The 25,671-nt window shown below is 44.3% G+C and overlaps 1 protein-coding gene across 2 annotated transcripts in view; it reads left to right on the top strand.

Moving 5' to 3' along the window:
* LOC143286535 (uncharacterized) overlaps nt 1–25,671 on the top strand; it is a 59,860-nt gene that overhangs the window by 28,987 nt on the left and 5,202 nt on the right. For both annotated transcript variants that reach the window (XM_076594136.1, XM_076594135.1), the window contains 9 exons: nt 1,971–2,050; nt 2,592–2,661; nt 5,395–5,466; nt 5,962–6,081; nt 8,966–9,028; nt 12,502–12,608; nt 14,979–15,156; nt 18,112–18,235; nt 23,169–23,287. In XM_076594136.1, coding sequence (XP_076450251.1) covers nt 1,971–2,050; nt 2,592–2,661; nt 5,395–5,466; nt 5,962–6,081; nt 8,966–9,028; nt 12,502–12,608; nt 14,979–15,156; nt 18,112–18,235; nt 23,169–23,287 — 933 coding nt within the window. The remainder of the gene's footprint in view (nt 1–1,970; nt 2,051–2,591; nt 2,662–5,394; nt 5,467–5,961; nt 6,082–8,965; nt 9,029–12,501; nt 12,609–14,978; nt 15,157–18,111; nt 18,236–23,168; nt 23,288–25,671) is intronic.

The raw sequence follows: 25,671 nt of genomic DNA, 5'->3' as shown, positions 1-25,671 counted from the left end.
TGAAATGAGTATTTAAGTAAAATTACATAAAATTACTTAATGGACTTTGTAAAAGAGAAGTCGCTAAACTCACAAGCGGAACAACTTTGGTAACGAATGCAAGAAGTAAAAAAATAAAATAAAAAAATCAAAAAAATCACTGTTTGCAGTCACGTGTGATTAAACAGTTTTGTGCAGGTAAGGCTTCATCACAGTGAAAAATGATATGCTTAACGCTGGTTGTGAGCTAAAGGTGAGCATATAGTATGTAAGGCTTCATCAGATCACAGTGAAAAATGATATGCTTTACACTGGTTGTGAGCCAAAAGTGAGTGTGCAGTATGTAAGGCTTCATGAAATGACAGTCAGAAATGATATGTGTAACTCTGGTTTTGGACTGAAAATAAGCGTACAGTAGATAAGGCTTCATCAAATCACGGTCAAAAATATGGTTGTGAGCTAAAGTTGAATGTGCAGTACTTTGTGGTGGGTAGGGCTTCATTTGTATTTGTATTTCTTTTTATCACAGCAGATTTCTCTGTGTGAAATTTGGGCTGCTGTCCCCATGGAGAGCGCGTCACTATACTACAGCGCCACCCATTTTTTTGTATTTTTTCCTGTGTGCAGTTTTTTTTTGTTTTTCCTATCGAAGTGGATTTTTCTACAGAATTTTGCCAGGAACAACCCTTTTGTTGCCGTGGGTTCTTTTACATGGGCTAAGTGCATGCTGCACACGGGACCTTGGTTTATCATCTCATCCAAATGACTAGCATCCAGACCACCACTCAAGTTCCAGTGGAGGCGGAGAAAATACCGGCGGCTGAGCCGTGATTCGAACCAGCATGCTCAGATTCTCTCGCTTCCTAGGCGGACGCGTTACCTCTAGGCCATCACTTTGGACTGAAGATTAGCGTACAGTAGGTAAGGCTTCATCAAATCACAGTCAAAAATGATATGCTTAACGCTGGTTGAGCTAAAGGTGAGCGTGCAGTACTTTGTGGTGGGTAGGGCTCCATCAAATCACAGTAAAAAATGATAAGCTTAACACTGGTTGTGAGCTAATGGTGAGCGTGCAGTACTTTGTGGTGGGTAGGGCTCCATCAAATCACAGTCAGAAATGATACGCTTAACATTGGTTGAGCTAATGGTGAGCGTGCAGTACTTTGTGGTGGGTAGGGCTCCATGAAATCACAGTCAGAAATGATACGCTTAACACTGGTTGTGAGTTAATGGTGAGCGTGCAGTACTTTGTGGTGGGTAGGGCTCCATCAAATCACAGTCAGAAATGATACGCTTAACATTGGTTGAGCTAATGGTGAGCGTGCAGTACTTTGTGGTGGGTAGGGCTCCATGAAATCACAGTCAGAAATGATACGCTTAACACTGGTTGTGAGCTAATGGTGAGCGTGCAGTACTTTGTGGTGGGTAGGGCTCCATCAAATCACAGTCAGAAATGATACGCTTAACACTGGTTGTGAGTTAATGGTGAGCGTGCAGTATTTTGTGGTGGGTAAGGCTTTATCAAATCACAGTAAAAAATGATATGTTTAACGCTGGTTGAGGTAAAGGTGAGCGTGCAGTACTTTGTGGTGGGTAGGGCTCCATCAAATCACAGTCAAAAATGATACGCTTAACTCTCTCCATACGAACGGTGAAAGAGACGACGTTAACAGCGTTTCACCCCAATTACCACCATCAAAATCTTGCAAGCGGAAGGCTCTTATATTGAAGCTGTGAATGTTGACAAAGAATACCACAATTCTGACGACGGAAGCTAAAGGTTGGGTCATTGAGACACCCACTGGACATCCGAGGGGTCTGTGTAGAGGAGAAGAGAGGACTGGCCGTACTGAGTGAGTTAACACTGGTTGTGAGTTAATGGTGAGCGTGCAGTACTTCGTGGTGGGTAGGGCTTTATCAAATCACAGTAAAAAATGATACGCTTAACACTGGTTGAGCTAAAGGTGAGCGTGCAGTACTTTGTGGTGCAGGTGGAGAGCAATGTGTCTGTGCCCAAGTTCTGCTTCCCTGACGCTGAGGAGTTCCGCCCTGGCTCCGTCACTTCCACCAGGTCTGTGTGATGATGATGATGATGTGTGTGGGTGGGGCGGTGGTTTGGGTGTGTGTTGGGGTGGGTGGAGGAGGGACATGTTTGGGTGTGAGGGGGGGGGGGGGTGTAAGGTGTGGGTGTGGGGCGTGTTTGGGTGTGTAGTAGTAGTAGTCTTCAGTTTAACGTCTTCCACTTTAAGTGATATTAGACGGAACTTGGGTGTGTGTGGGGGTGTAGGTTGTAGGTGTGAGTGTGGGTGTGGGGGGGGGATGTTGTGTGGGTGTGGGTGTTTGTGTTTGTGCATGTGTGGATGTGATTGTATGTGTCTGTGCCAGTGTGTGTGTGTGTGTGTGTGTGTGTTCCTAATAATTGTCTGCCTTTATATGATAAACTGATTGAGCGGATCTGGTGCATGTATGATGAACAGGCATGTCAAATTGCAAGGTGTGTGTGTGTGTGTGTGTGTGTGTGTGTGTGTATGACACGCACTGCCTGTGACAATGGCAGTGCAGACAGGTGACTGACAGGTGTTTAGAGAACAACTCTGCTTGTGTCCTTTCAGTGAGTCCTACTCCTTTGTCCTGACACACATGGACGGACACAGAATGTACGGCTACTGTCGCCGGATACAGGTAAAGCCCCAGGTGTCATGCTTGTGTGTGTGTGTGTGTGTGTGTGAGAGAGAGAGAGAGAGAGAGAGAGAGAAGCCTGACTGAATGGTACAGCAAATGAATAATGACTGACTGCAACTGAAGAAAAAGATACAGGAACCCAAAGGAGCAGTAAAGTACAGGAAAATGAAGAAAGCCATTGAGAAAGGCATGAGGATTGCCCATGAAGTCCCTTCAGCGTATACAAAATTCTGCTGCCCAACTCACCCTCAGGAAGAAAAGATCTGAGCACATCACTCCTCTTTTGCAACATCTCCACTGGCTCCCTGTCTCACACAAAATAAAGTACAAGATCAGCACTCTATGTTATAAATGTATTCACAAATCGGCCCCTTCCTATCTCTGTGGTTGCCTTCACCTCTACACTCCATCTCGCTCTCTACGATCGGCTTCGGATCCACTCTGTTTACGCATACTCAGATTCAAACATTCGACTGTTGGCTGCCGTTCTTTCTCTGTCTCTGGACCTTGCAATTGGAATGAACTTCCTCTTTAGCTGCGTCAAGTCTCTGCACTCAGCTCTTTCAAGTCTGGCCTTAAAACCCACCTCTTCCCAAAATAGCCTCCCTTCCCTGCCTCTTCCTTGTCTTCAGTTTTTCCAGTTTTAGAGTTGTGCATGCATGTGAATGACTGGTGCGAAAGCGCTTTGACTTGTCTCTGCGCAAGATTGAGCGCTGTATAAATACCATTATTATCATTATTATTATTATGAAGCATGGATTGAAGAGAGACGCCAGGAAATAGAGACTATCCTGAACAACATTAACAGCAAAAGGGCGTACCAGACAGTAGAAGACCTGACAACTGTCAAAGAAGCCAAGATCTCCAAGCCAAGATCTCCACTATTCAAAGCAAGACTGGAAAATGTCTCACTGAAGAGAAAGAGATCAATTGACAGAGTACTGTTCAGAGCTTTACAACCACAGAACCATCGGTGACCCAGCAGTACTCATTTGGCTTCAACCGATGAGGAAGAGAGCCACCAATTCTTCACGAAGAGGTTGAGGCAACAGTAAAGTCACTGAAAGGAAAATCAGCCAGAATGGACAACGTATCTGCAGAACTCATGATCCAGGCAGGAGGAGAAGTATCAGTATCAGTATCAGTAGCTCAAGGAGGTGTCACTGCGTTTGGACAAATCCATATACGCTACACCACATCAGCCAAGCAGATGCCTGACCAGCAGCGTAACCCAACGCGTTTAGTCAGGCCTTGAGAAAAAATAAAATAAAATAAAAATAAAATAAATAAATAAATAAATGAAAATAAATAAATAAATAAATAAAATAATAATTTAAAAAAGATAAGAAAAAGAAAAACACATACAAACACAAAATAAAAAAAGAAAAATAAATAAAATAAAATAAAATATAATATAATTTAAAAAAATTAATAAATAAATAAATAATAGATAAATACATAAAAAAAGAACTACTACTACTACTACTAATATTTATAAGGAGCAAAAACTTGGTAAGTCAACTATAAGCGTACAAAAAAAAAAAAAAAAAAAATAAAAGAAGGAAGAAGGAGGAGGAAGGAGGAGAAGAAACAGTTAATATACTCACAACCCTTTGTAACAGATTCCAGAAGACAGGAGAATGGCCTACCATCTGGAGGCAGTCTCTAGTTATCACACTCCTAAAGAAGGGAAACCTCCAGTTGTGCCAAAACTACAGTACAATGCCTAATCAGCCACGCAAGCAAGGTACTACTGCAAGTCATCTTACAGACTGAAAGCTCAAGCTGAAAAAATCATCTCTGAAGAGCAAGCAGGCTTTAGAAACGGATGCAGCACAACTGAACAGATTTTCAGTATGAGAATAATATGCAAGAAGTATCTTCAACACCAGCAACCTCTGTACCTCGTCTCCATAGATTTCAGGAAAGCATTTGATACAGTGTGGCGACGGGCGCAATAGCCGAGTGGTTAAAGCGTTGGACTGTCAATCTGAGGGTCCCGGGTTCGAATCACGGTGACGGCGTCTGGTGGGTGAAGGGTGGAGATTTTTATGATCTCCCAGGTCAACATATGTGCAGACCTGCTAGTGCCTGAACCCCCTTCGTGTGTATATGCAAGCAGAAGATCAAATACGCACATTAAAGATCCTGTAATCCATGTCAGCGTTCGGTGGGTTATGGAAACGAACATACCCAGCATGCACACCCCTGAAAACGGAGTATGGCTGCCTACATGGCGGGGTAAAAACGGTCATACACGTAAAAGCCCACTTGTGTGCATACGAGTGAACGTGGGAGTTACAGCCCACGAACGAAGAAGAAGAAGATACAGTGTTGCATGAGGCTTTGTGTGTGACTATGAGAAAACACAACAATGTATGAAGAGTATTCTCCTTAGCTCGTTGGCTGCAACTCCCATGTTCACTTGTAGGTACACGAGTGGGCTTTTATGTGTATGACCATTTTTACCCTGCCATGTAGGCAGCCATGCTCCGTTTTCGGGACTGTGCATGCTGGGTATGTTCTTGTTTCCATAACCTACTGAACGCTGACATGGATTACAGGATCTTTAACATGCGTATTTGATCTTCTGCTTGCGTATACACATGAAAGGGGGTTCAGGCACTTCAAGCGAATGAAAAGACATCCGGTAATATGAGCGAAAAAGGTGAAATTAGATATGAAATGTTATAGGTCACTGGTGACAGTGTTGTGCTGTGTATGTGTGTGCAGCCTCGGGATTCCAGTCTTCCAGAAGTCATCTGCATCATCAGTCCTGTCAATGCCTTCAACATGTACAACAAAGTGAGTAGGGTTTTCTTTGTGTGTGGTCCTGAATACTTGTGTGGTATGTCTGTCTCTGTGTGTGTGTGTGCACATGTGTTTGTGTTTGTGTGAGTGTGTGCTTGTGTAAGTGTGTGTATGCATGAAACTGTTCCTGACAAATTGCACAAGATATTGAGGATTATTTACTTGTGGAAAATTAGAGATGTTCAGCATGTGTTAGTATTTCGGTTATGTAAGTATGTGTGTGTTTGTGTGTGTGTGTGTGTGTGTGTGTATGAGTTGAGCGTGTGAGTGAGGGAGAGAGAGAGAAAGAAAGTGAGTGTGTGGGTTTGATCAGTAAAATTTGCTTTTCAATAATGAAGAAATCAGGACTGATGTTGCGTTGTTAGGAAACAACAACAACAACAAAAAAACAAACAAAAAACCCAACAAAAAAACAAATGAACAAAACGTCCAGCATCCTGTTTTTCACATTGATCCAGCAGCCTGCCCTGTGAACCTTTGTGTTTTCAGCTGCTGTCCGAGATTGAGACCCGACGGTTCAAATCCTTTGACCATGCTCAGGAGATGATCGCTGCCTCCTTTGGTCGCCCCATGCCCAAACCCGGAAAAGTGTGCCACATCCGTGCTCTGGTTAGCGCCCTCTGGTGTCAGCGTCTGTCGATTGTATCTGTGTCCTGCCGTCTTTGTGTTGTTGTGGGGTTCTTTATCTGTTAACACACAGTTGTCTTCGTGTTGTTGTGGGGTTCTTGATCTGTTAACACACAGTTGTCTTTGTGTTGTTGTGGGGTTCTTTATCTGTTAACACACAGTTGTCTTTGTGTTGTTGTGGGGTTCTTGATCTGTTAACACACAGTTGTCTTTGTGTTGTTGTGGGGTTCTTGATCTGTTAACACACAGTTGTCTTTGTGTTGTTGTGGGGTTCTTTATCTGTTAACACACAGTTGTTTTTGTGTTGTTGCGGGGATCTGTTAACGCACAGTTTCTGTTTTAATGCCTTCTTTTCTTCTTATTCTTTTCTGTCGTTTTTAGAAATATTTTTTTCTGGGGTTTCTTCTTTATTTTATTTTCTTGCCTCTTTTGTCTTGTTTTTTTTTATTTTTTTTAATTTCTTCTTCTTCTTCTTCTTCTTCTTCTTCCATTTCTTTCTTCTTCCTCTTCTTCTACTTTTTCTCCTCCTCCTTATTTCCTTCTTCTTCTTCTTGTTCTTCATCTTCTTCTTCCACTTCTGTCTTCTTTCTTTCTTTCTTGTTTCTTCTTCTTCTGCTACTTCTTCTCCTTTTCTCTCTTTTTTTTTCTTCTTTTTCCACTTCTTTCTTCTTTCATGTTTTTTTTTGTCTTTCTTTCTGCTTCTTGTTCTTTGTTCTCACTCCTCCTTTTCATCCCACAGACTGTTCTCACACAGGTGTGTTGCTTCCTGAAAACTGACACTTCTCTTGTTGTTTCCTGTAGTGACGGAGCAGCTTGTTGAAAGGAAATGTTTGTGTGGAAAACGTGCGTGTTTTTTTTTTGTTTTTTTTTTTTTTGTTTGTTTTTTCAGCATGTTAGCTCCCCAGATTGTTTGAGAAAACCCAGAGTTTGAACTTCTTCACTTACTAATTACCTGTAATGTCCTCTGGCATGCAGGGCAGCAACGAAGAACAGTCACTCTTGTCTGTTTTGGGCCGGGTCTCTGAATGCTACCCCAGGTGTGCTTCAGTGTTTCGAGTTCTCCTTCGACTGTTCTGCGCTAGGTGTTCGTTCTTTTGGCTTATTTTATTTTATTTTTTTACATTATAGTTATTATTTATTTATTTATTTGTGTAAGCTTGTCTATTATTTATTCACCTTTTTTTTTTTTTCTCCTCAAGGCCTGACTAAGCGCGTTGGGTTACGCTGCTGGTCAGGCATCTGCTTGGCAGATGTGGTGTAGCATATATGGATTTGTCCGAACACAGTGACGCCTCCTTGAGCTACTGAAACTGAAACTGAAACTCTTTTGGCCGTCCTCTCTTGTGCCGAACTTGTGGTGTCCAGGGAAGGGTTGTGTGGGTGAGGTTACTTTGCTCTCTTTGTATGACGTGTCCAGTCCGTTTCCACCACCTTCTCGATGATGGCGGTCTTCATTTTCTCTTTGTGGCACTGGGCGAGTGTTTGTTGACTGGGGATGGTGCTGGGCCGGAAGGCTCGCAGGGTTGTATTGTATTACTCTTTTTGTCACAACAGATTTCTCTGTGGGAAATTCGGGCTGCTCCCCTCAGGGAGAGCACGTCGCTGCACTGAGAGCGCCACCCATTTTTATTTTTTATTTTTTCCTGCATGCAGTTTTTTTGTTTGTTTTCCTATTGAAGTGGATTTTTCTGCTGAATTTTGCCAGGGACAACCCTTTTGTTGCCATGGGTTCTTTTACGTGCGCTAAGTGCATGCTGCACACAGGACCTTGGTTTATCGTCTCATCTGAATGACTAACGTCCAGACCACCACTCAAGGTCTAGTGGAGGGGGAGAAAATACTGGCGACTCTGCCGGGATTTGAACCAGTGCACTCAGATTCTCTCGTTTCCTAGGCGGACGCGTTACCTCTAGGCCATCTCTCCACTGTTCTTTGGAGATTTCTTGTGCAAACGGTTGACAACTTCGTTAGATCACTCTCAGTTATCCTTCAGCATTATGAGACATAGAGCAGTGTGTAAATTACACACCTCTGGTCCATTCTCAGCTTGGTGTTGGTGCTATATTGTATTTGTATTTGTATTTCTTTTTATCACAACAGATTTCTCTGTGTGATATTCGGGCTGCTCTCCCCAGGGAGAGCGTGTCGCTATACTACAGCGCCACCCTTCTTTTTTTTTTCTTCTTTTTTTTCCTGTGTGCAGTTTTTATTTGTTTAGCATTGGAATTATTCAGTTCAGTAATTTTTTGGGGGGGATTCATTTTCATTGTTGTATTTAAATTCTGATAGTTTTGATTTGGTCTGTGATACTTCCAACTAGAGCGTATCAGGGTTTTTTTTCTTCATGGCTGCCTTACCAAAGAAGCTTCCAGAATAATCTCTTCTTTTCTGTATAACTAAAAAATGTATAGTTCCAGTTCATGCTGTAGACATTAGGTTCATGTTGGTAATGTTTTAACTGCTGATATTTACAACCGGTTGTGTGCAAAAATAATTGACTAAAAAATCATGTGTGTAACATTGGTATGCGGCTTATAGTGATAAATGTTAAGCATGCATACATATTACATGTTTTCACATTATTAACATGTACACATTCATGAAAGCACTTGCATATGTGTGAAAAACAAAATTTAATACAAACACACACACACAAACACACACACACACACACACACACACACACACACACATCGTCTTAAACAACACTCATCGCTGACTGTACACACCCAGTAACCAGCACACCACCCACAAGCAGAACTAATAACACAGTGTGCCAGAAAGCCCATGGCGATGATGCATGTTGCATGTACTTGTTTGACATGCGTGTGCCCCCCCTCCTGCGGACTGGCTTGCCCCCTCACAGGATGAGAAGGGAGAGATGGAGACCATCTCTCTGGACCGACCCTCAGACCCGCGCATTGCTCACGTGAGTTGCTCGTCTCCCACCGGTTCTGTTGTGTGAGTGGGAGGGTGGAGGAGGGGGATGGGGGGCTAGGGGGGGGGGGAGGTAATTTGTCGATTAGGGCCAGGCTTGCATGAGCGATTTAGCAATACTAATTATTACTGTTATATATATATATATATATATATATATATATATATTTATTTTATTTTATTGTGCTGCCCCGTCATCTGCACCGTTTCAGTGGCATTACTCCCCTTGCTGCTCATTCTGAGTCCCGCCCCCCCCCCCCGCCCCCACCCTCCATCCCCCATACACAGCCACACTCAAGTTCGTCCATCACAGTGCCAGCATTGGCTACCCACAGGGAGCTATCAGTGTCAGGTCTTCTCCAGGAGCCCACACACTAGAATAGACCCCTGCATAGCTGATGAGTCATTTCTGTGGCGACGGGCGCAATAGCTGAGTGGTTAAAGCGTTGGACTGTCAATCTGAGGGTCCCGGGTTTGAATCACGGTGACGGCGCCTGGTGGGTAAAGGGTGGAAATTTTTATGATCTCCCAGGTCAACACATGTGCAGACCTGCTAGTGCCTGAACCCCCTTCATGTGTTTCTGCAAGCAGAAAATCAAATATGCATGTTAAAGATCCTGTAATCCATGTCAGCGTTTGATGGGTTATGGAAACAAGAACATACCCAGCATGCACACCCCCGAAAACGGAGTATGGCTAGGCAGGCGTATACATGGCGGGGTAAAAACGGTCATACACGTAAAAGCCCACTTGTGTGCATACAAGTGAACGCAGAAGAAGAAGAAGAAGATTTCTGTGGTGTTCAGTAGCGCCTGTTCTGATTAAACACATACAGAGGCGCCACCTTGTAAATCCCCTTCTGATGACAGTACTTGCTAAGTTGCAGAGCTACACTGAGTGAACATCCCCTTCAGAATGGAGACTAGAGATGCTAGGTTTGCTTAGCACTGAGAATTTTGGCAGCGCTTCACTACTAAAATGACTCGTGCAGCCCAGACCAGACTTTTACTCAGCATGGCAAGAGGCTGGTCCTTGTATGGCTTGACTGAGTTCACTGTGTGTGTGTGTGTGTGTGTGTGTGTTTGTGTGCGTTTGTGTGCATGTGTAATTTTGAGTGTGTGTGTTGTGCATATGTATGTATATGTGTGTGTGTGTGTGTGTGTGTGTGTGAGTGTGGTTGTGGGTTTGTGTGAGAATGAGCGATCGCGTCTGTGTGTTTGTGTGTGTGTGTGTGTGTGTTTGTGTGTGTGTGTGTGTGTGTGTGTGTGTGTTTTGTATTAGTGTGTATGTGTTTATTTTTGTGTGTGCATTTGTTTGTGTGTGTGTGCGCACATGCATGTGTGTGTGCTTGAAAGTATTGTGCACTTGTGTAACATTTCTTCCTGTATGTGTTTGCAAAAGATACATGTATCTGTGTGTACGCATGCTTATGTAGGTATCCACTTGATTTATTTTTTGACTTACTAGATGAAAAAGTTTGTATTGTGTATAACTCCCTTACCTTTCACATGAGTGGGAGTGTTTGCATATCATTGCGATTCCCATGTTGATATTTTGGCAATTTTCTAATTTTCCCTTTATATTACTTTGTTTTTTGGCATTAAGACATGCACTTGGGTTAATTAAACGTCTATGCACCCTGCCTGCAGAATTTTCAGTATTTAAAAAATCAATTTCTCCCGCCTCATGTTTTCAGTTTGTTGACACATTGAGACCTTTAACACCTGAACACTGATGTGTACCTGTAAAAAAATGGACACTGATGTGTACCCGTAAACACCTGAACACTGATGTGTGCCTGTAAACACCTGAAAACTGATGTGTACCCGTAAACACCTGAACACTGATGTGTACCCGTAAACACCTGAACACTGATGTGTACCTGTAAACACCTGAACACTGATGTGTGCCTGTAAACACCTGAACACTGATGTGTACCTGTAAACAAATGAACACTGGTGTGTACTGTAAACACCTGAACACTGATGTACACTTGTAAAACCTGAACACTGATGTACACCTGTAAACACCTGAACACTGATGTGTACCTGTAAACACCTGAATACTGGGGTGTACCTGTAAACACCTGAACACTGATGTGTGCCTGTAAACAACTGAACACTGGGGTGTACTGTAAACACCTGAACACTGGGGCGTACCTGTAAACACCTGAACACTGATGTGTACCTGTATACACCTGAACACTGGGGTGTACCTGTAAACACCTGAACACTGATGTGTACCTGTAAACACCTGAACACTGATGTGTACCTGTAAACAACTGAACACTGGTGTGTACTGTAAACACCTGAACACTGATGTGTACCTGTAAACACCTGAACACTGATGTGTACCTGTAAACAACTGAACACTGGTGTGTACTGTAAACACCTGAACACTGATGTGTACCTGTAAACACCTGAACACTGATATGTACCTGTAAACACCTGAACACTGGGGTGTACTGTAAACACCTGAACACTGATGTACACCTGTAAACACCTGAACACTGATGTGTACCTGTAAACAACTGAACACTGGGGTGTACTGTAAACACCTGAACACTGATGTACACCTGTAAACACCTGAACACTGGGGTGTACTGTAAACACCTGAACACTGGGGGTACCTGTAAACACCTGAACACTGATGTGTACCTGTAAACATCTGAACACTGATGTGTACCTGTAAACACCTAAACACTGGTGTGTACCTGTTAACACCTGAACTCCATTGTGTACCTGTTAGCACCTGAACTATGTGTACTTGTAAACACCTGAACACTGGCATGTACCTGTAAACACCAGGACACTGGCGTAGACCTGTTTAGTTAACACTTGAACTCTTAGATGTACCAGTAAATACCTGGACACTGGGATGTGCCTCGCCTGAACACTGATGTGTACCTGTAAACACCTGAATACTGGGTTGTACCTGTAAACACCTGAACACTGATGTGTACCTGTAAACACCTGAACACTGATGTGTACTGTAAATACCTGAACACTGGGGTGTACCTGTAAACACCTGAACACTGGTGTGTACCTGTTAGCACCTGAACTCCAGTGTGTACCTGTTAGCACCTGAACTGTGTGTACTTGTAAACACCCGAACACTGGCATGTACCTGTAAACACCAGGACACTGGCGTAGACCTGTTTAGTTAACACTTGAACTCTTAGATGTACCAGTAAACACCTGGACATTGGGATGTGCCTCACCTGAACAGTGATGTTTTTCTGTAAATGCCAGGACACTGGCGCGTACATGTAAACACCTGAACACTGATCTGTGCGTGTGTAAACTCCAGGACACTGACTTGAAATTGTCAACACCTGAACACTGATGTGTACCCGCTGACACCTGAACACTGATGTGTACCTGTAAACACGTGAAGACTGACGTGTACCTGTTAACGCCTGAACACTAGTGTGTATTTGTAAACACCTGAACACATGTCGTGCAGGTGAACTACGAGTCCCTGCTGCTGTACTTGGGCACTGACAAGCTGATCCAGGTGTTTGCCTCCATGTTGATGGAGAGACGCCTCATCCTCTGCTCCAGAAACCTCAGGTGGGTGTGGGGGTCGGACGGTGGCGTGTGGGTGGTGGTGGGCATCTGGTTCCTTTTGTTTGGGGTAGCGGTGTTCTGGTTGTGGTTTAGAAATTTAGGTTTCGAACAGTTGGTCTGGTACTGTAGTTTGTTGTAGTATTGTTGGATTAAATTTTTTTTTGTGTGTGTGTCTGTTTATGTTATTCTTTGTTGTGGTTTAGTAATTTAGGTTGAATAGTTGGTCTGGTAATGTAGTATGTTGGGGTGTGAGGTGGGGGGGCGGGGGGGGGGGGGGCGAGCGGGGGGTCTTTTTATTTTATTCCATTTCCTGTTCATGTTTAACGCAAGTCTGTGGTATGCTCTCAAAGTCTGATCAGCGTGTTGGGTTTATGAGAAGGTCCAGCATCTGCTTCTTGAGATTAAAAAAAAATCTAAACAGCAGATGTGGTGTAGCTGTAACTACACAAGTGGAGTGATGGCCTAGAGGTAACACGTCTGCCTAGGAAGCGAGAGAATCTGAGCACGCTGGTTCGAATCACGGCTCAGCCACCGATATTTTCTCCCCCTCCACTAAACTTTGAGTGGTGGGCTGGACGCTAGTCATTCAGATGAGATGATAAACTGAGGTCCCTTGAGCAGTATGCACTTAGCGCACGTAAAAGAACCCACAGCAACAAAAGGGTTGTTTCTGGAAAAATTCTGTAGAAAAATCCACTTCGATAGGAAAACATAAAAAAAACCCAACTGCATGCAGGATAAAAAAAGAAATAAAAATTGGGTGGCGCTCTCAGTGTTGCGACGTGCTCTCCCTGGGGAGAGCAGCCCGAATTTCACATAGAGAAATCTCTTGTGACAAAATGGTTTGCCTGCTTCATCCATTCAGTTCCTTCAGCGCATACAAAACTCTGCTGCCCAAGTCGTCCTCAGAAAGAAGACCTGAGCACATCACTCCTGTTTTGCGACATCTCCATTGGCTCCCCGTCTCACACAGAATAAAGTATAAGATCAGCACTCTATGTTATAAAAGTATTCACAAATCTGCCCCTTCCTATCTTCATGGCTGCCTTCACCTCTACACTCCATCTCGCTCTCTACGATCAGCTTCGGATCCACACTGTTTACACATACCCAGATTCAAACACTCGACTGTTGGCCACCGTTCTTTCTCTGTCTCTAGACCTTGCATTTGGAATGAACTTCCTCTTTCGCTTCATCAGGTCTCCACACTCGGCTCTTTCAAGTCTGGCCTTAAAACGCACCTCTTCACAAGACAGCCTCCCTCCCCTGTATATATATATATACACATACATACATATATATATATATATATATATATATATAGAGAGAGAGAGAGAGAGAGAGAGAGAGAGAGATAAAAAGAGAAAATCATTTAGAACAAAGTTACATTGATAAAAGAAAAATAGATAACAGATAAATAAATGTTAAAAAAGAGAGATAGATATAAATAAAAAGAGAAAATGAATATATTCATTTAGAACAGTTACATTGATAAAAGAAAAACAGTCAATAGATAAATAAACATTGAAAAGATATAGACATATATGTATAGAACAAATAGATAAATAATTAAATGAATAAGCATTAAAAGAGAGAGAGATAAATAAAAAGAGAAAACAAAAATACTCATTTACAACAATGTTACATTGATAAAAGAAAAATACATAAATAGATAAATATTGGAAAAGATCTCTCTCTCTCTCTCTCTCTCTATATATATATATACATATATATATATACATATATATAAAGAGAAAATAAATATATTTGCTTAGAACAAAGTTAAAAAAATAGATAAATGAATAAATAAGCAATAAAAAAAAAGGGGAGAGATATATACAAAGTTACATTGATAAAAGAAAAATAGATGAATAAATAGATAAATAAATAAATGAACATTAAAAAGAAAAAGAGATATATTGATATGAATAAAAAGACCTGAACACAATACAACACAGCAAAACACAACACAGCACAGCACAGCACAACACAACACAACACAACAGCGCAGCGCAGCACAGCACAACACAACACAACACAACAGCGCAGCGCAGCACAGCACAGTACAACAGCACAGCACAGCACGGGACAGGACAGCATAGGACAGGACAGCACAGGACAACACAACACAACACAGCACAGCACAGCACAGCACAGCACAGCACAGCACAGCACAGCACAGCGCAGCACAACACAGCACAGCGCAGCACAACACAGCACAGCACAGCGCAGCACAGCACAGCACAGCACAACAGCACAGCGCAGCACAACACATTCATTGTTTTCTTCCCCACCCCCAACCAACCCCCTTTCCTACCCCCCAACACCCCCTCCAACCCCCCCACCTCGTCCCTCCTCCTCCCCTGTGTGCAGTGCCCTGACGCAGACGATCCAGGCGCTGGTGGCCCTGCTGTACCCGTTCCACTGGCAGCACGTCTACATCCCCCTGCTGCCCCCGGACATGCTGGAGGTCTGCGCCGCCCCCACCCCCTTCATCATCGGCGTCCTCAAGGCTCACCTGCCCGTCGTCACCGCCCTCGACCTGGAGGACGTGAGTGTGTGGGTGTAAGGGAGGGTGGGGGGGGGGGTATTGGGGGTGGGGGTGGGGAGTGGGGGAATGGTGTTGGGGAGGGAGGGGGAGGGGAGGACGTGAGTGTGTGGGAGGGGGGGAGAAGGGGAGGATGTGGGTGTGTGTGTGTGTGTGGGCGAGCGGGGAGAGGGAGAGGATGTGAGTGTGTGGGGTGGAGAGGGGGAGGGGAGGATGTGAGTGTGTGGGGGAGGGGGGAGGGGGAGGATGTGCGTGTGGGGGAAAGCGGGGAGAAGGGTAGAACGTGATTGGGGGGAAGGGGGGGGCGGAGAGAGGGGGACGATGTGAATATGTGGGGGGGGGAAGACATGAGTGTGGAGGAAAGCGGGGGGGAGAGAGGGGGAGGATGTGAGTGTGGGGAGAGGAGAAGCAGGGTTCAAATTTAGCAGGTGCCCAGGTGAAAATGGTACGAAAAGTTGGCTCGGGCACACAAATTTTCTGTTGAGAGTGCCCAGTTGGCACTCCAAAATTGATAGAGTTGAAAGAAATTTGATTAAAAGACGCACCAGGAAAGCAAGCTCGAACGCGGTCGATCGAAATGTTAAGTGTTGTCTGCTGCTGATCAGACGTTGATGTTCATGGCATGTTCGCGACAAAGGATGTTTCCCATCTTCAATGTTAAAAGAAAGGCTCCCGAAACAGAGATGAAAGCTAAGGATGACAAAAAGAATAAACAGCAGGAGTACGAATTAAAGCACCAGTGCGTGTACAATGAAGCCTGGTAGAAAGGCTTTCCTTGGCACACCGTTGAAACGAAGGAAGATGGCACTCAAGTGCGCGTGTGTGTACCGTGTCAGAAGGAGACCGAACAGAGGGAAGGTGGGATTGGAAAAGCAAAAAATGAACTTGCTGATGGATCAAAAGTTATCCAAAGGTTCACGCACGTGTGTGGAGTGATGGCCTAGAGGTAACGCGTCCGCCTAGGAAGCGAGAGAATCTGAGCGCGCTGGTTTGAATCACGGTTCAGCCGCCGATATTTTCTCCCCCTCCACTAGACCTTGAGTGGTGGTCTGGACGCTAGTCGTTCGGATGAGATGATAAACCGAGGTCCCGTGTGCAGCATGCACTTAGCGCACGTAAAAGAACCCACAGCAACAAAAGGGTTGTTCCTGGCAAAATTCTGTAGAAAAATCCACATCGATAGGAAAAACAAATAAAACTGCATGCAGGAAAAAATACAAAAAAAAAAGGTGGCGCTGTAGTGTGGCGACGCGCTCTCCCTGGGGAGAGCAGCCCGAATTTCACACCGAGAAATCTGTTGTGATAAAAAGAAATACAAATACAAATACGTGAGGCACTCCCAATCTCAAGCGCACACGTTGTCCGTGGAAAGACAAGAAGCCAGAAGAAAGGTGGTGTCAGAGACAGCAGCAGGGAGAGCTCTGCTCTCTCTGGAGCAAGATGTTGCAGAAAGAGTAAAGAAGTTATCAACAGGCCCACGGTGTTAGGGTGTGTGGACTTCTTCTTCTGCGTTCACTCGTATGCACACGAGTGGGCTTTTACGTGTATGACCATTTTTACCCCGCCATGTAGGCAGCCATACTCCGTTTTCGGGGGTGTGCATGCTGGGTATGTTCTTGTTTCCATAACCCACCGAATGCTGACATGGATTACAGGATCTTTAATGTGCGTATTTGATCTTCTGCTTGCATATACACACGAAGGGGGTTCAGGCACTAGCAGGTCTGCACATATGTTGACCTGGGAGATCGTAAAAATCTCCACCCTTTATCCACCAGGCGCCGTCACCATGATTCGAACCCGGGACCCTCAGATTGACACTCCAACGCTTTAACCACTCGGCTATTGCGCCCGTCGGGCGTGTGGACATTTTGAATGCGGTTTTCCAAAGATCAACACAATTGCAAATTATAACTCATTCAAAGATTTTATTTCATTATATTATGCTGGCACCCAAAACCACAATTGGGCACTCAAATGTTTTGTCTAGTGTGCCTGACTGACACTCTAAACAAAAAGTTAAATTCGAACCATAGGAAGGACGTGAGTGTGTGGGTGGGACGAGGGGGGTGAGGTGGGGGGGGGGGATGCAGGGTTGTTGCTGTTCCACATGATTGTCTAGGATCTGCACAGTAAACTGGTGTTGTGTCAGTGTGGGAAAAATGGGTGCAACAGCTGAACGGTTAAAGCGTTGGACTTTCAGTCTGAGAGTCCCGGGTTCGAATCAGGTGGGTAAAGGGTGGAGGTTTTTCTGATCTCCCAGGTCAACATATGTGCAGGCCAGCTTGTGCCTGAAACCCCTTCATGTGTATTCGCAAGCAGAAGATCAAATATGCACGTTAAAGATCCTGTGATCCATGTCAACATTCAGTTGGCTATGGAAACAAGAACATACCCAGATTGCACACCCAGAAAATGGAGTACGACTGCCTACATGGTGGGGGTAAAAACAGTCATACAGGTAAAAGCCCACTCGTGTGTATGAGTGAATGTGGGCTCAGCCCACGAATGAAGAAGAAAAAGTATGGAAAGATGTTACCATCATCATCATCTTTATCATCATCCTCACCACCTGGATGATAGGTGTGTGTGATCTGTACAGGTGATCATAGTGGACCTGGATGACAGGTGTGTGTTCTGTACAGGTGATCATTGTGGACCTGGATGACAGGTGTGTGTGTTCTGTACAGGTGATCATTGTGGACCTGGATGACAGGTGTGTGTGTTCTGTACAGGTGATCATTGTGGACCTGGATGACAGGTGTGTGTGTTCTGTACAGGTGATCATAGTGGACCTGGATGACAGGTGTGTGTGTTATGTACAGGTGATCATAGTGGACCTTAATGACAGGTGTGTGTACTGTACAGGTGATCATTGTGGACCTGGATGACAGTTGTGTGTGTTCTGTACAGGTGATCATAGTGGACCTGGATGACAGGCGTGTGTGTTCTGTACAGGTGATCATAGTGGACCTGGATGACAAACGGATTCTGCGCAACATGGGAGACGAGCTGAGTCTGTTGCCGAAGAAGGTGCAGAAGGCCCTGAAGACCGCCATCAACATGTGCAAGATTGATTCAGGTGAGTCAGGTATAGGGGTGTCTGCCCACCCCACTGTCTGATTGATTCAGGTGGTGAGAGAGTCAGGTATGTGGATATCTGTCCACCTTACTGTGTGATTGATTCAGGTAAGGAGAGGGTCAGGTATATCTGTCCACCCCATTGTGTGATTGATTCAATTGAGGAGAGAGTCAAGTCTGTCCACGTCACTTTAGTACAGTACAGTACAGTACAGTACAGCACAGCACAGCACAGCACAGCACAGCACAGCACAGTAGAGCTTAGCACAGCACAGTACAGTACAGTACAATACAATACAATACAATACAATACAATACAATACAACACGTCTCCCACCCCTCCTCTCCCTCTGTTGTTCATCTTGTCATGTCTCTGTTCTAACATGTCCCCTGTAATGAGGAGTATGTCACAGTATGTTTCATCCTTTCTGTGTGTGTGTGTGTGTGTGTGTGTGTGTGTGTGTGTGTGTGTGTGTGTGTAAGTGTCATGCGCATGCATGTGTGTATGCATATTATATACACACATGTATACGTGTATGGTTATGTATGTGTAGAAGTTTATATATGTAATGGAGTTTGTAATCATACCTTGTGATAACCTTGCAGGAAATTACCCTTCTGTTGTGACTGCGAAGTTGTAAGCATCCTTCAGTGACTTGGGCCTGAGGCCTGTTCATAAAACCATTCATCAAACCATTCAACAGTTCAGAGTTGTGTCTGTCTCGTCTGTCCCTACCTGTCTGTCTCTACCTGTCTGTCCCTACCTGTCTGTCTCTACCTGTCAGTCCCTACCTGTCTGTCCATACCTGTCTGTGTCCCTACCTGTCTGTCCCTACCTGTCTGTCCCTATCTCTCTGTTTCTACCTGTCTCTCTGTCCCTAACTGTCTCTCTGTCCCTACCTGTCTGTCCCTACCTGTCTGTCTCTACCTGTCAGTCCCTACCTGTCTGTCCATACCTGTCTGTGTCCCTACCTGTCTGTCCCTACCTGTCCCTACCTGTCTGTCCCTACCTGTCTGTGTCCCTACCTGTCTGTCCCTACCATACCTGTCTGTCTCTACCTGTCTGTCCCTACCTGTCTCTACCTATCTGTCCCTACCTGTCTGTGTCCCTACCTGTCTGTCCCTACCTGTCTGTTCCTACCTGTGTCCCTACCTGTCTGTGTCCCTACCTGTCTGTCCCTTCCTGTCCCTACCTGTCTGTCCCTACCTCTCTGTCTCTACCTGTCTCTCTGTCCCTACCTGTCTCTCTGTCCCAACCTGTCTATCTCTACCTGTCTGTCCCTATCTGTATGTCCATACCTGTCTGTCTGTCCCTACCTGTCAGTCTCTACCTGTCTCCCTACCTGTCCCTACCTGTCTGTCCCTACCTGTCTTCCATGATGACACCAGTAATGAGGAAGAGTCATGAAAGTTTTCATCTTTTTCCGTCCACATTGGTCTGTTGTCGGTCTGCCTGCATCTGTCTTAGTCTGTCTTGTCATTACTCTTACTAAAGAAAGGAAAGAAAGCTGCTTCTTTCTTAGATTCATTGTGTTTATCATATCTGGCAGTGATATTTTCTGACTGTTGGTAGCAAGGAAGTTTTTTTTTTTTTGTTGTTTTTTTTTTTCATCAATTAAGGCAAAAAAGATAAGAAAAGATAGAAATGGTATGGAGTGGTTTTTTTCAGTCAGAGGAATTTCTGTCCATAATCATTTTTGTCACCCACTCTGTCTCTCTGTCATGCACACACACACACACACACACACACACACACACACACACACACACACACACACACACACACACACACACACACACACACACACACATACATACATACATATATATATATATATAGATATATATACATACACACACACACACACATTTTCACATGCATGCAGTGATGTCTTGCTGGTGCATTTTCAGAATTTGAGAACAAAGAGGGTAAGATGAAATGTTGTACATTGCAGCTTTTTTTGTTTAGTTGTTTGTTTGTTTTGGTTTTTTTTGGGGGGGCGATGGGGGGGCGTCCGGAAGGTCCTCTGTATATAGAACAGAATTGAAAAGAATAGAATGTGTCTTTATTGCCAAGTGTACTGGTGTCACAAGGGATATTTAGGGGCTGGGGTGGGGGGAATGATACTTAAAAGGTACAAACATGAATTAGAAATCATATACAGACACAAATACAGTAGGATTTTAAACACATGTATATATACATATTATAAGTACTTGTGCATGCACACGCTCACTTACGCGCGTGTGCTCACCACACACACACAGACACACACACACACACACACACACACACACACACGTGCGTGCACTCTCACACACACACACACACACACACACACACACACACACACACACACAATGCTTGTGCTCACTTGAATATAACTTGTACACTACACACACACATAGACACACACACACACACACACACACACACACACACTGCTGGTGCTCACTTGAATTTAATGTCATATGTAATGTACAGGTTATATTCAAGTTTAATGTCATATGTAATGTACAGGTTATATTCAAGTTTAATGTCATTTGTAATGTACAGGTTATATTCAAGTTTAATGTCATATGTAATGTACAGGTTATATTCAAGTGAGCTGAAGCATTGTGTTTGCGTGTGTGTGTGTGTGTGTTTGTGAGTGTTTGTGTTTGTTTGCGTAACGTACAGTGTTGCATGGGGAAAAAAAAAAGGTTGGAAAGAGAAACAGTGTCTTGCTATGTGGCTTGTTGTGGACTGTGTGAACAGTAGTGGCCTGGAGGATGTCACACAGGCAGTAGTCTGTGTTGTACAGTTTCAGTTTCATTTTCTCAAGGAGTCGTCACCGCGTTCGGACAAATCCATATATGCTGGGACTGTGACGGACGACCCTGGGTGTGGCCGTGTATGGGGGAGCTCGAAATGAGCGGCGTGGTAGTAATGCCACTGAAACGGTGGAGATGATGGGGCAGCAAAAGGAAAAAAAAAAAAAAAAAAAAATCCATATATGCTACGCCACATCTGCTGAGCAGATATCTGACCAGCAGTAAAGCCCAGCTTGCTAGTCATGCCTTGTGTGCATGCACATGTGTGGAGTGATGGCCTGGAGGTGATGCGTCCGCCTCGGAAGCGAGAGAATCTGAGCGTGCTGGTGCGAATCACGGCTCAGCCACCGATATTTTCTCCCCCTCCACTAGACCTTGAGTGGTGGTCTGGATGCTAGTCATTCGGATGAGACGATAAACCGAGGTCCTGTGTACAGCTTGCACTTAGCGCACGTAAAAGAACCCACGGCAACAAAAGGGTTGTTCCTGGCAAAATTCTGTAGAAAAATCCACTTTGATAGGAAAAACAAATAAAACTGCATGCAGGAAAAAATACAAAAAAAATGGGTGGCGCTGTAGTGTAGTGACGCGCTCTCCCTGGGGAGAGCAGCCCTGAATTTCACACAGAGAAATCTGTTGTGATAAAAAGAAACACAAATACAAATGTATTTGTTGTACCTATCAGAGTGGATTTTGCCTACAGATTTTTGCCAGAGAACGGCACGGCACTTTTGTTGCTGTGGGTCCTTTTCCAGCGCACCAAGTGCATGCTGCACATGGGACGTCATGTTTATCATCTCATCCAAATGACAAAATGCTCAGTTTGATTTTCCAGTCAAATCTTGGGAGGTTGGGATTGAACCCACACCCTCACGGACACTGTATCGGCAGATATGTGTCGTTACCAATCTGCCACCTTCCTCTTGTGTTGTGTACATAAGTTCTGAAGTTGATCTCTGTTGTTACACACTTTTGTACTGTAGATTAGAGTGTGTTTTTTTTTAAAACAGACTGAAAATGGGTTAGGTGATCTTTTTACACTGTTTTCAATATTTTTGCCATGTTTTGAAACTTACACAGACAGAGTGAGACATGAGTGAATCAGTCTTTTTAATATTGTTTTAATCAAGCTTTTAACATTATTTTGTGTTCTTTCAAACTGTTTGTGATTCAGTCCTCAAATTGATGATAATTATGATGATGATGATATGTGTACTTATATAAGACCAAGCTATAAACGCTTTATAAACACAGAGTCATGCGTGCACAAACAAAGGGGGTTCAGGAACTAGCAGGTCTGCACATATGTTGACCTGAGAGATAGGAAAAATCTCCACCTTTTATCAACCAGAGGCCTTTACCAAGATTTGAACCCAGGAGCCAGGATCCTCAGATTGAAAGTCCAACGCTTTAACCACTCAGCTGTTGTGCCTGACAAACTGATTGCTCTTGTATGGTCAACTGCGCTATAAAGTACATGATTTGATTTGATTTGATTCATACTCCACACCTAGCTCTTGATGTCTGGGCTGGGGTTTATGTGGTGTGTGTGTGGTGTGTGTGTATATAAGTGAGTGTGTGTGCATTGGGAGGTGTGTGTAGGAGAGTGTGTGTGTGTGTTTGTTGGGGAGGTAGGTATTGTGTATAAGTGTGTGTGTGGTGTGTGTGTGTTGGGGAGGTCGGTATTGTGTATAAGTGTGTGTGTGGTGTGTGTGTTGGGGAGGTAGGTATTGTGTATAAGTGTGTGTGTGGTGTGTGTGTGTATCAGTGAGTATGTCTGTGAGGATGTGCTTGTGCAGGGGTTCTGATCTCTATTCCCGTCAAAAACTAAGGGAGGTCACTGGCCACACTTACTTTTGATTTCTCCGCACGAGCGGGGTGTGGGTTTGCACAAGTTGCAGGAACCAGAACCCTGCCGGAGTCTGGACTGATGTGATATGTCAAGTATGAACAGAATAGAATGGAATAAATGTTATATAATTACACACACTATACCGTGACCCACTGGTGCAGACTCCAGCAGGGGTCTGATTCCCTGCCCTGTGCAAACTAATACCCGGCTGAAAGGGAGAAAACGAAAATAGATGTGGCTAGTTAGGGGGAAAAATTTTCCTTTTCAGATGCTCAGCACAGTCAGTGGCTGATGGTGTCAGAGGCATTCCTCCGAATGTTCGTGGAGACGGTCGGTCACTTCATACACCATGTCTTCACGCAGCAGGATGGCACCAAGACGCTCATGGTGGGTTCAGTGTCTTATCTAATGTGTATGTGTGTGTGTGTGTGTGTGTGTGTATGATAGTCAGTCTTGTTTGACTATGACCATCAGAACAACAGAGGAGGCAACTGCTGTTCCGACTATTTGGGCTAGAATTTGATTATAGTGGAGAGTGTCTTGCCCAAGTACATCCCCACTCTCTCGGCCAAGAGGGTTTTAGGACAGTTGGCGTTGGGATGGTTCCCAAAGGCCAACTAGCCCACAAGGCTGCAGCACTAAGAGCCAGTGCAATTTTGCCTCCTAGTTTGAGAGTCATAGTCCTTCACAAAAGACAAAGCTGTAAATGGTTTCCCATTGACTGGAGAAACCATTGATAATACAGCTCTCACTTTGCTGTTGGCCCAAATGTAAACTTATGTCAATCTGTGATATAAGCCAAGAGTTGGGCCTATCTAATGTATGGCACACTTACAATCATACTGAGACAAGAGATAAAGGACATTGAACAAAACTGTATCGCTCAGCCAGTCTTCGTTCCAGGCGACGGCTGTCAGCAGCCCCGGATCTCTGAGCATGCACCAGTAACGAGGGACACGAATCGTTATGCTTTCTATGTATGGACATCACAGTGGGTCTCCTCCGCTCAGCCTTGTTGTGTGCAGGGCTTCGTGGACTGGAGGGCTGTTTGGTTGGCTGGTTGGTTGGTTTGTTTTTGGTTGACTGGTTGCTTGGTGGATGGATGGATGGATGGATTCACATGCAGCAGGACGGGACCAAGACTCGCATGGATCGGTGGGTCTCCTCATCTCACCCTTGTTCAGTGTGGTGTTTAGTGGACTGGAAGGTTGTTTGGTTGGTTGGCTGGCTGGTTGGTTGGTTGTTTGGTTGGTTGGCTGGCTGGCTGGCTGGTTGGTTGGTTGGTTGGCTGGTTGGTTGGTGGATGGATGGATATATTCATGCTGGAGGACGGGACCAAGATTCTCATGGTGGGTCTCCTCATCTCACCCTTGTCCTGTGCAGTATTAAGTGGACTGGAGGGTTGGTTGGTTGGCTGGCTGGCTGGCCAGCTGGCTGGTTGGTTGGTCGGTTGGCTGGCTGGCTGGTTGGTTGGCTGTTTAGTTGGTGGATGGATGGATGGATGGATGGATGGATTCATACAGCAGAATGGACCAGGATTCTCATGGTGGGTCTCCTCAGCCTTGTTCAGTGTGATATTTAGTGGACTGGAGGGTTGTTTGGTTCGCTGGTTGGTTGGTTGGCTGGTTGGTTGGTGGATGGATGGATAGATTCACGCAGGAAGTGGGACTAAGATGCTCATGGTGGGTCTCCTTATCCTCCCACCCATGTTCAGTGCCAGGCTTTGTGGACTGAAGGGTTGGTTGGCTGGTTGGGTGGTTGGTGGATGGATTGATTGATTTGGATTGTGTTGGTTCACATGTATGTTTGCACATAACGTGAGTCTGTGTAATAATACTGTGTTTCAGTGTGTTTGTGTGTGTGTGTGTGTGTGTGTGCGGCGGTGGAAAACTTTCTCTGGAAATACTTTGTCTTTCAACACCAAATTTGGCTTTAGAATATAACTTCTTTCCACACATTCTGTTCATAGTGATCATACACTGCTGCACGATACAAACTCGCTAAAAATAACGAATGATAAGGACGTGAAACTGTGGTGTTTGCCGCAATGACATTGACTGATAAGAACATGGAACCAGTGTTTGCAGTGATGATAATGAATGATAAAGACATAGAACTGGTGTTTGCAGTGATGATAATGAATGATAAGGACATGGAACTGGTGTTTGCAGTGATGATAATGAATGATAAAGACATAGAACTGGTGTTTGCAGTGATGATAATGAATGATAAGGACATGGAACTGGTGTTTGCAGTGATGATAATGAATGATAAGGACATGGAACTGGTGTTTGCAGTGATGATAATGAATGATAAAGACATGGAACTGGTGTTTGCAGTGATGATAATGAATGATAATGACATAGAACTGGTGTTTGCAGTGATGATAATGAATGATAAAGACATGAAACTGGTGTTGTAGTGATGATAATGAATGATAAAAACATGGAACTGGTGTTTACAGTGATGATAATGAATGATAAGGACATGGAACTGGTGTTTGCAGTGATGATAATGAATGATAAGGACATGATAACTGGTGTTTGCAGTGATGATAATGAATGATAAGGACATGATAACTGGTGTTCGCAGTGATGATAATGTCATGATAAGGACATGATAACTGGTGTTTGCGGTGATGATAATGTCATGATAACTGGTGTTTGCAGTGATGATAAGGACATGATAACTGGTGTTTGCAGTGATGATAAGGACATGATAACTGGTGTTTGCAGTGATGATAATGTCATGATAACTGGTGTTTGCGGTGA

This window comes from Babylonia areolata, chromosome 10 (assembly GCF_041734735.1).
Source record: "Babylonia areolata isolate BAREFJ2019XMU chromosome 10, ASM4173473v1, whole genome shotgun sequence".
In the NCBI taxonomy this organism is placed as follows: domain Eukaryota; kingdom Metazoa; phylum Mollusca; class Gastropoda; order Neogastropoda; family Buccinidae; genus Babylonia; species Babylonia areolata.
The sequence above is the reverse complement of the archived record's forward strand: the minus strand, read 5'-3'. Positions and strand labels throughout refer to the sequence as shown.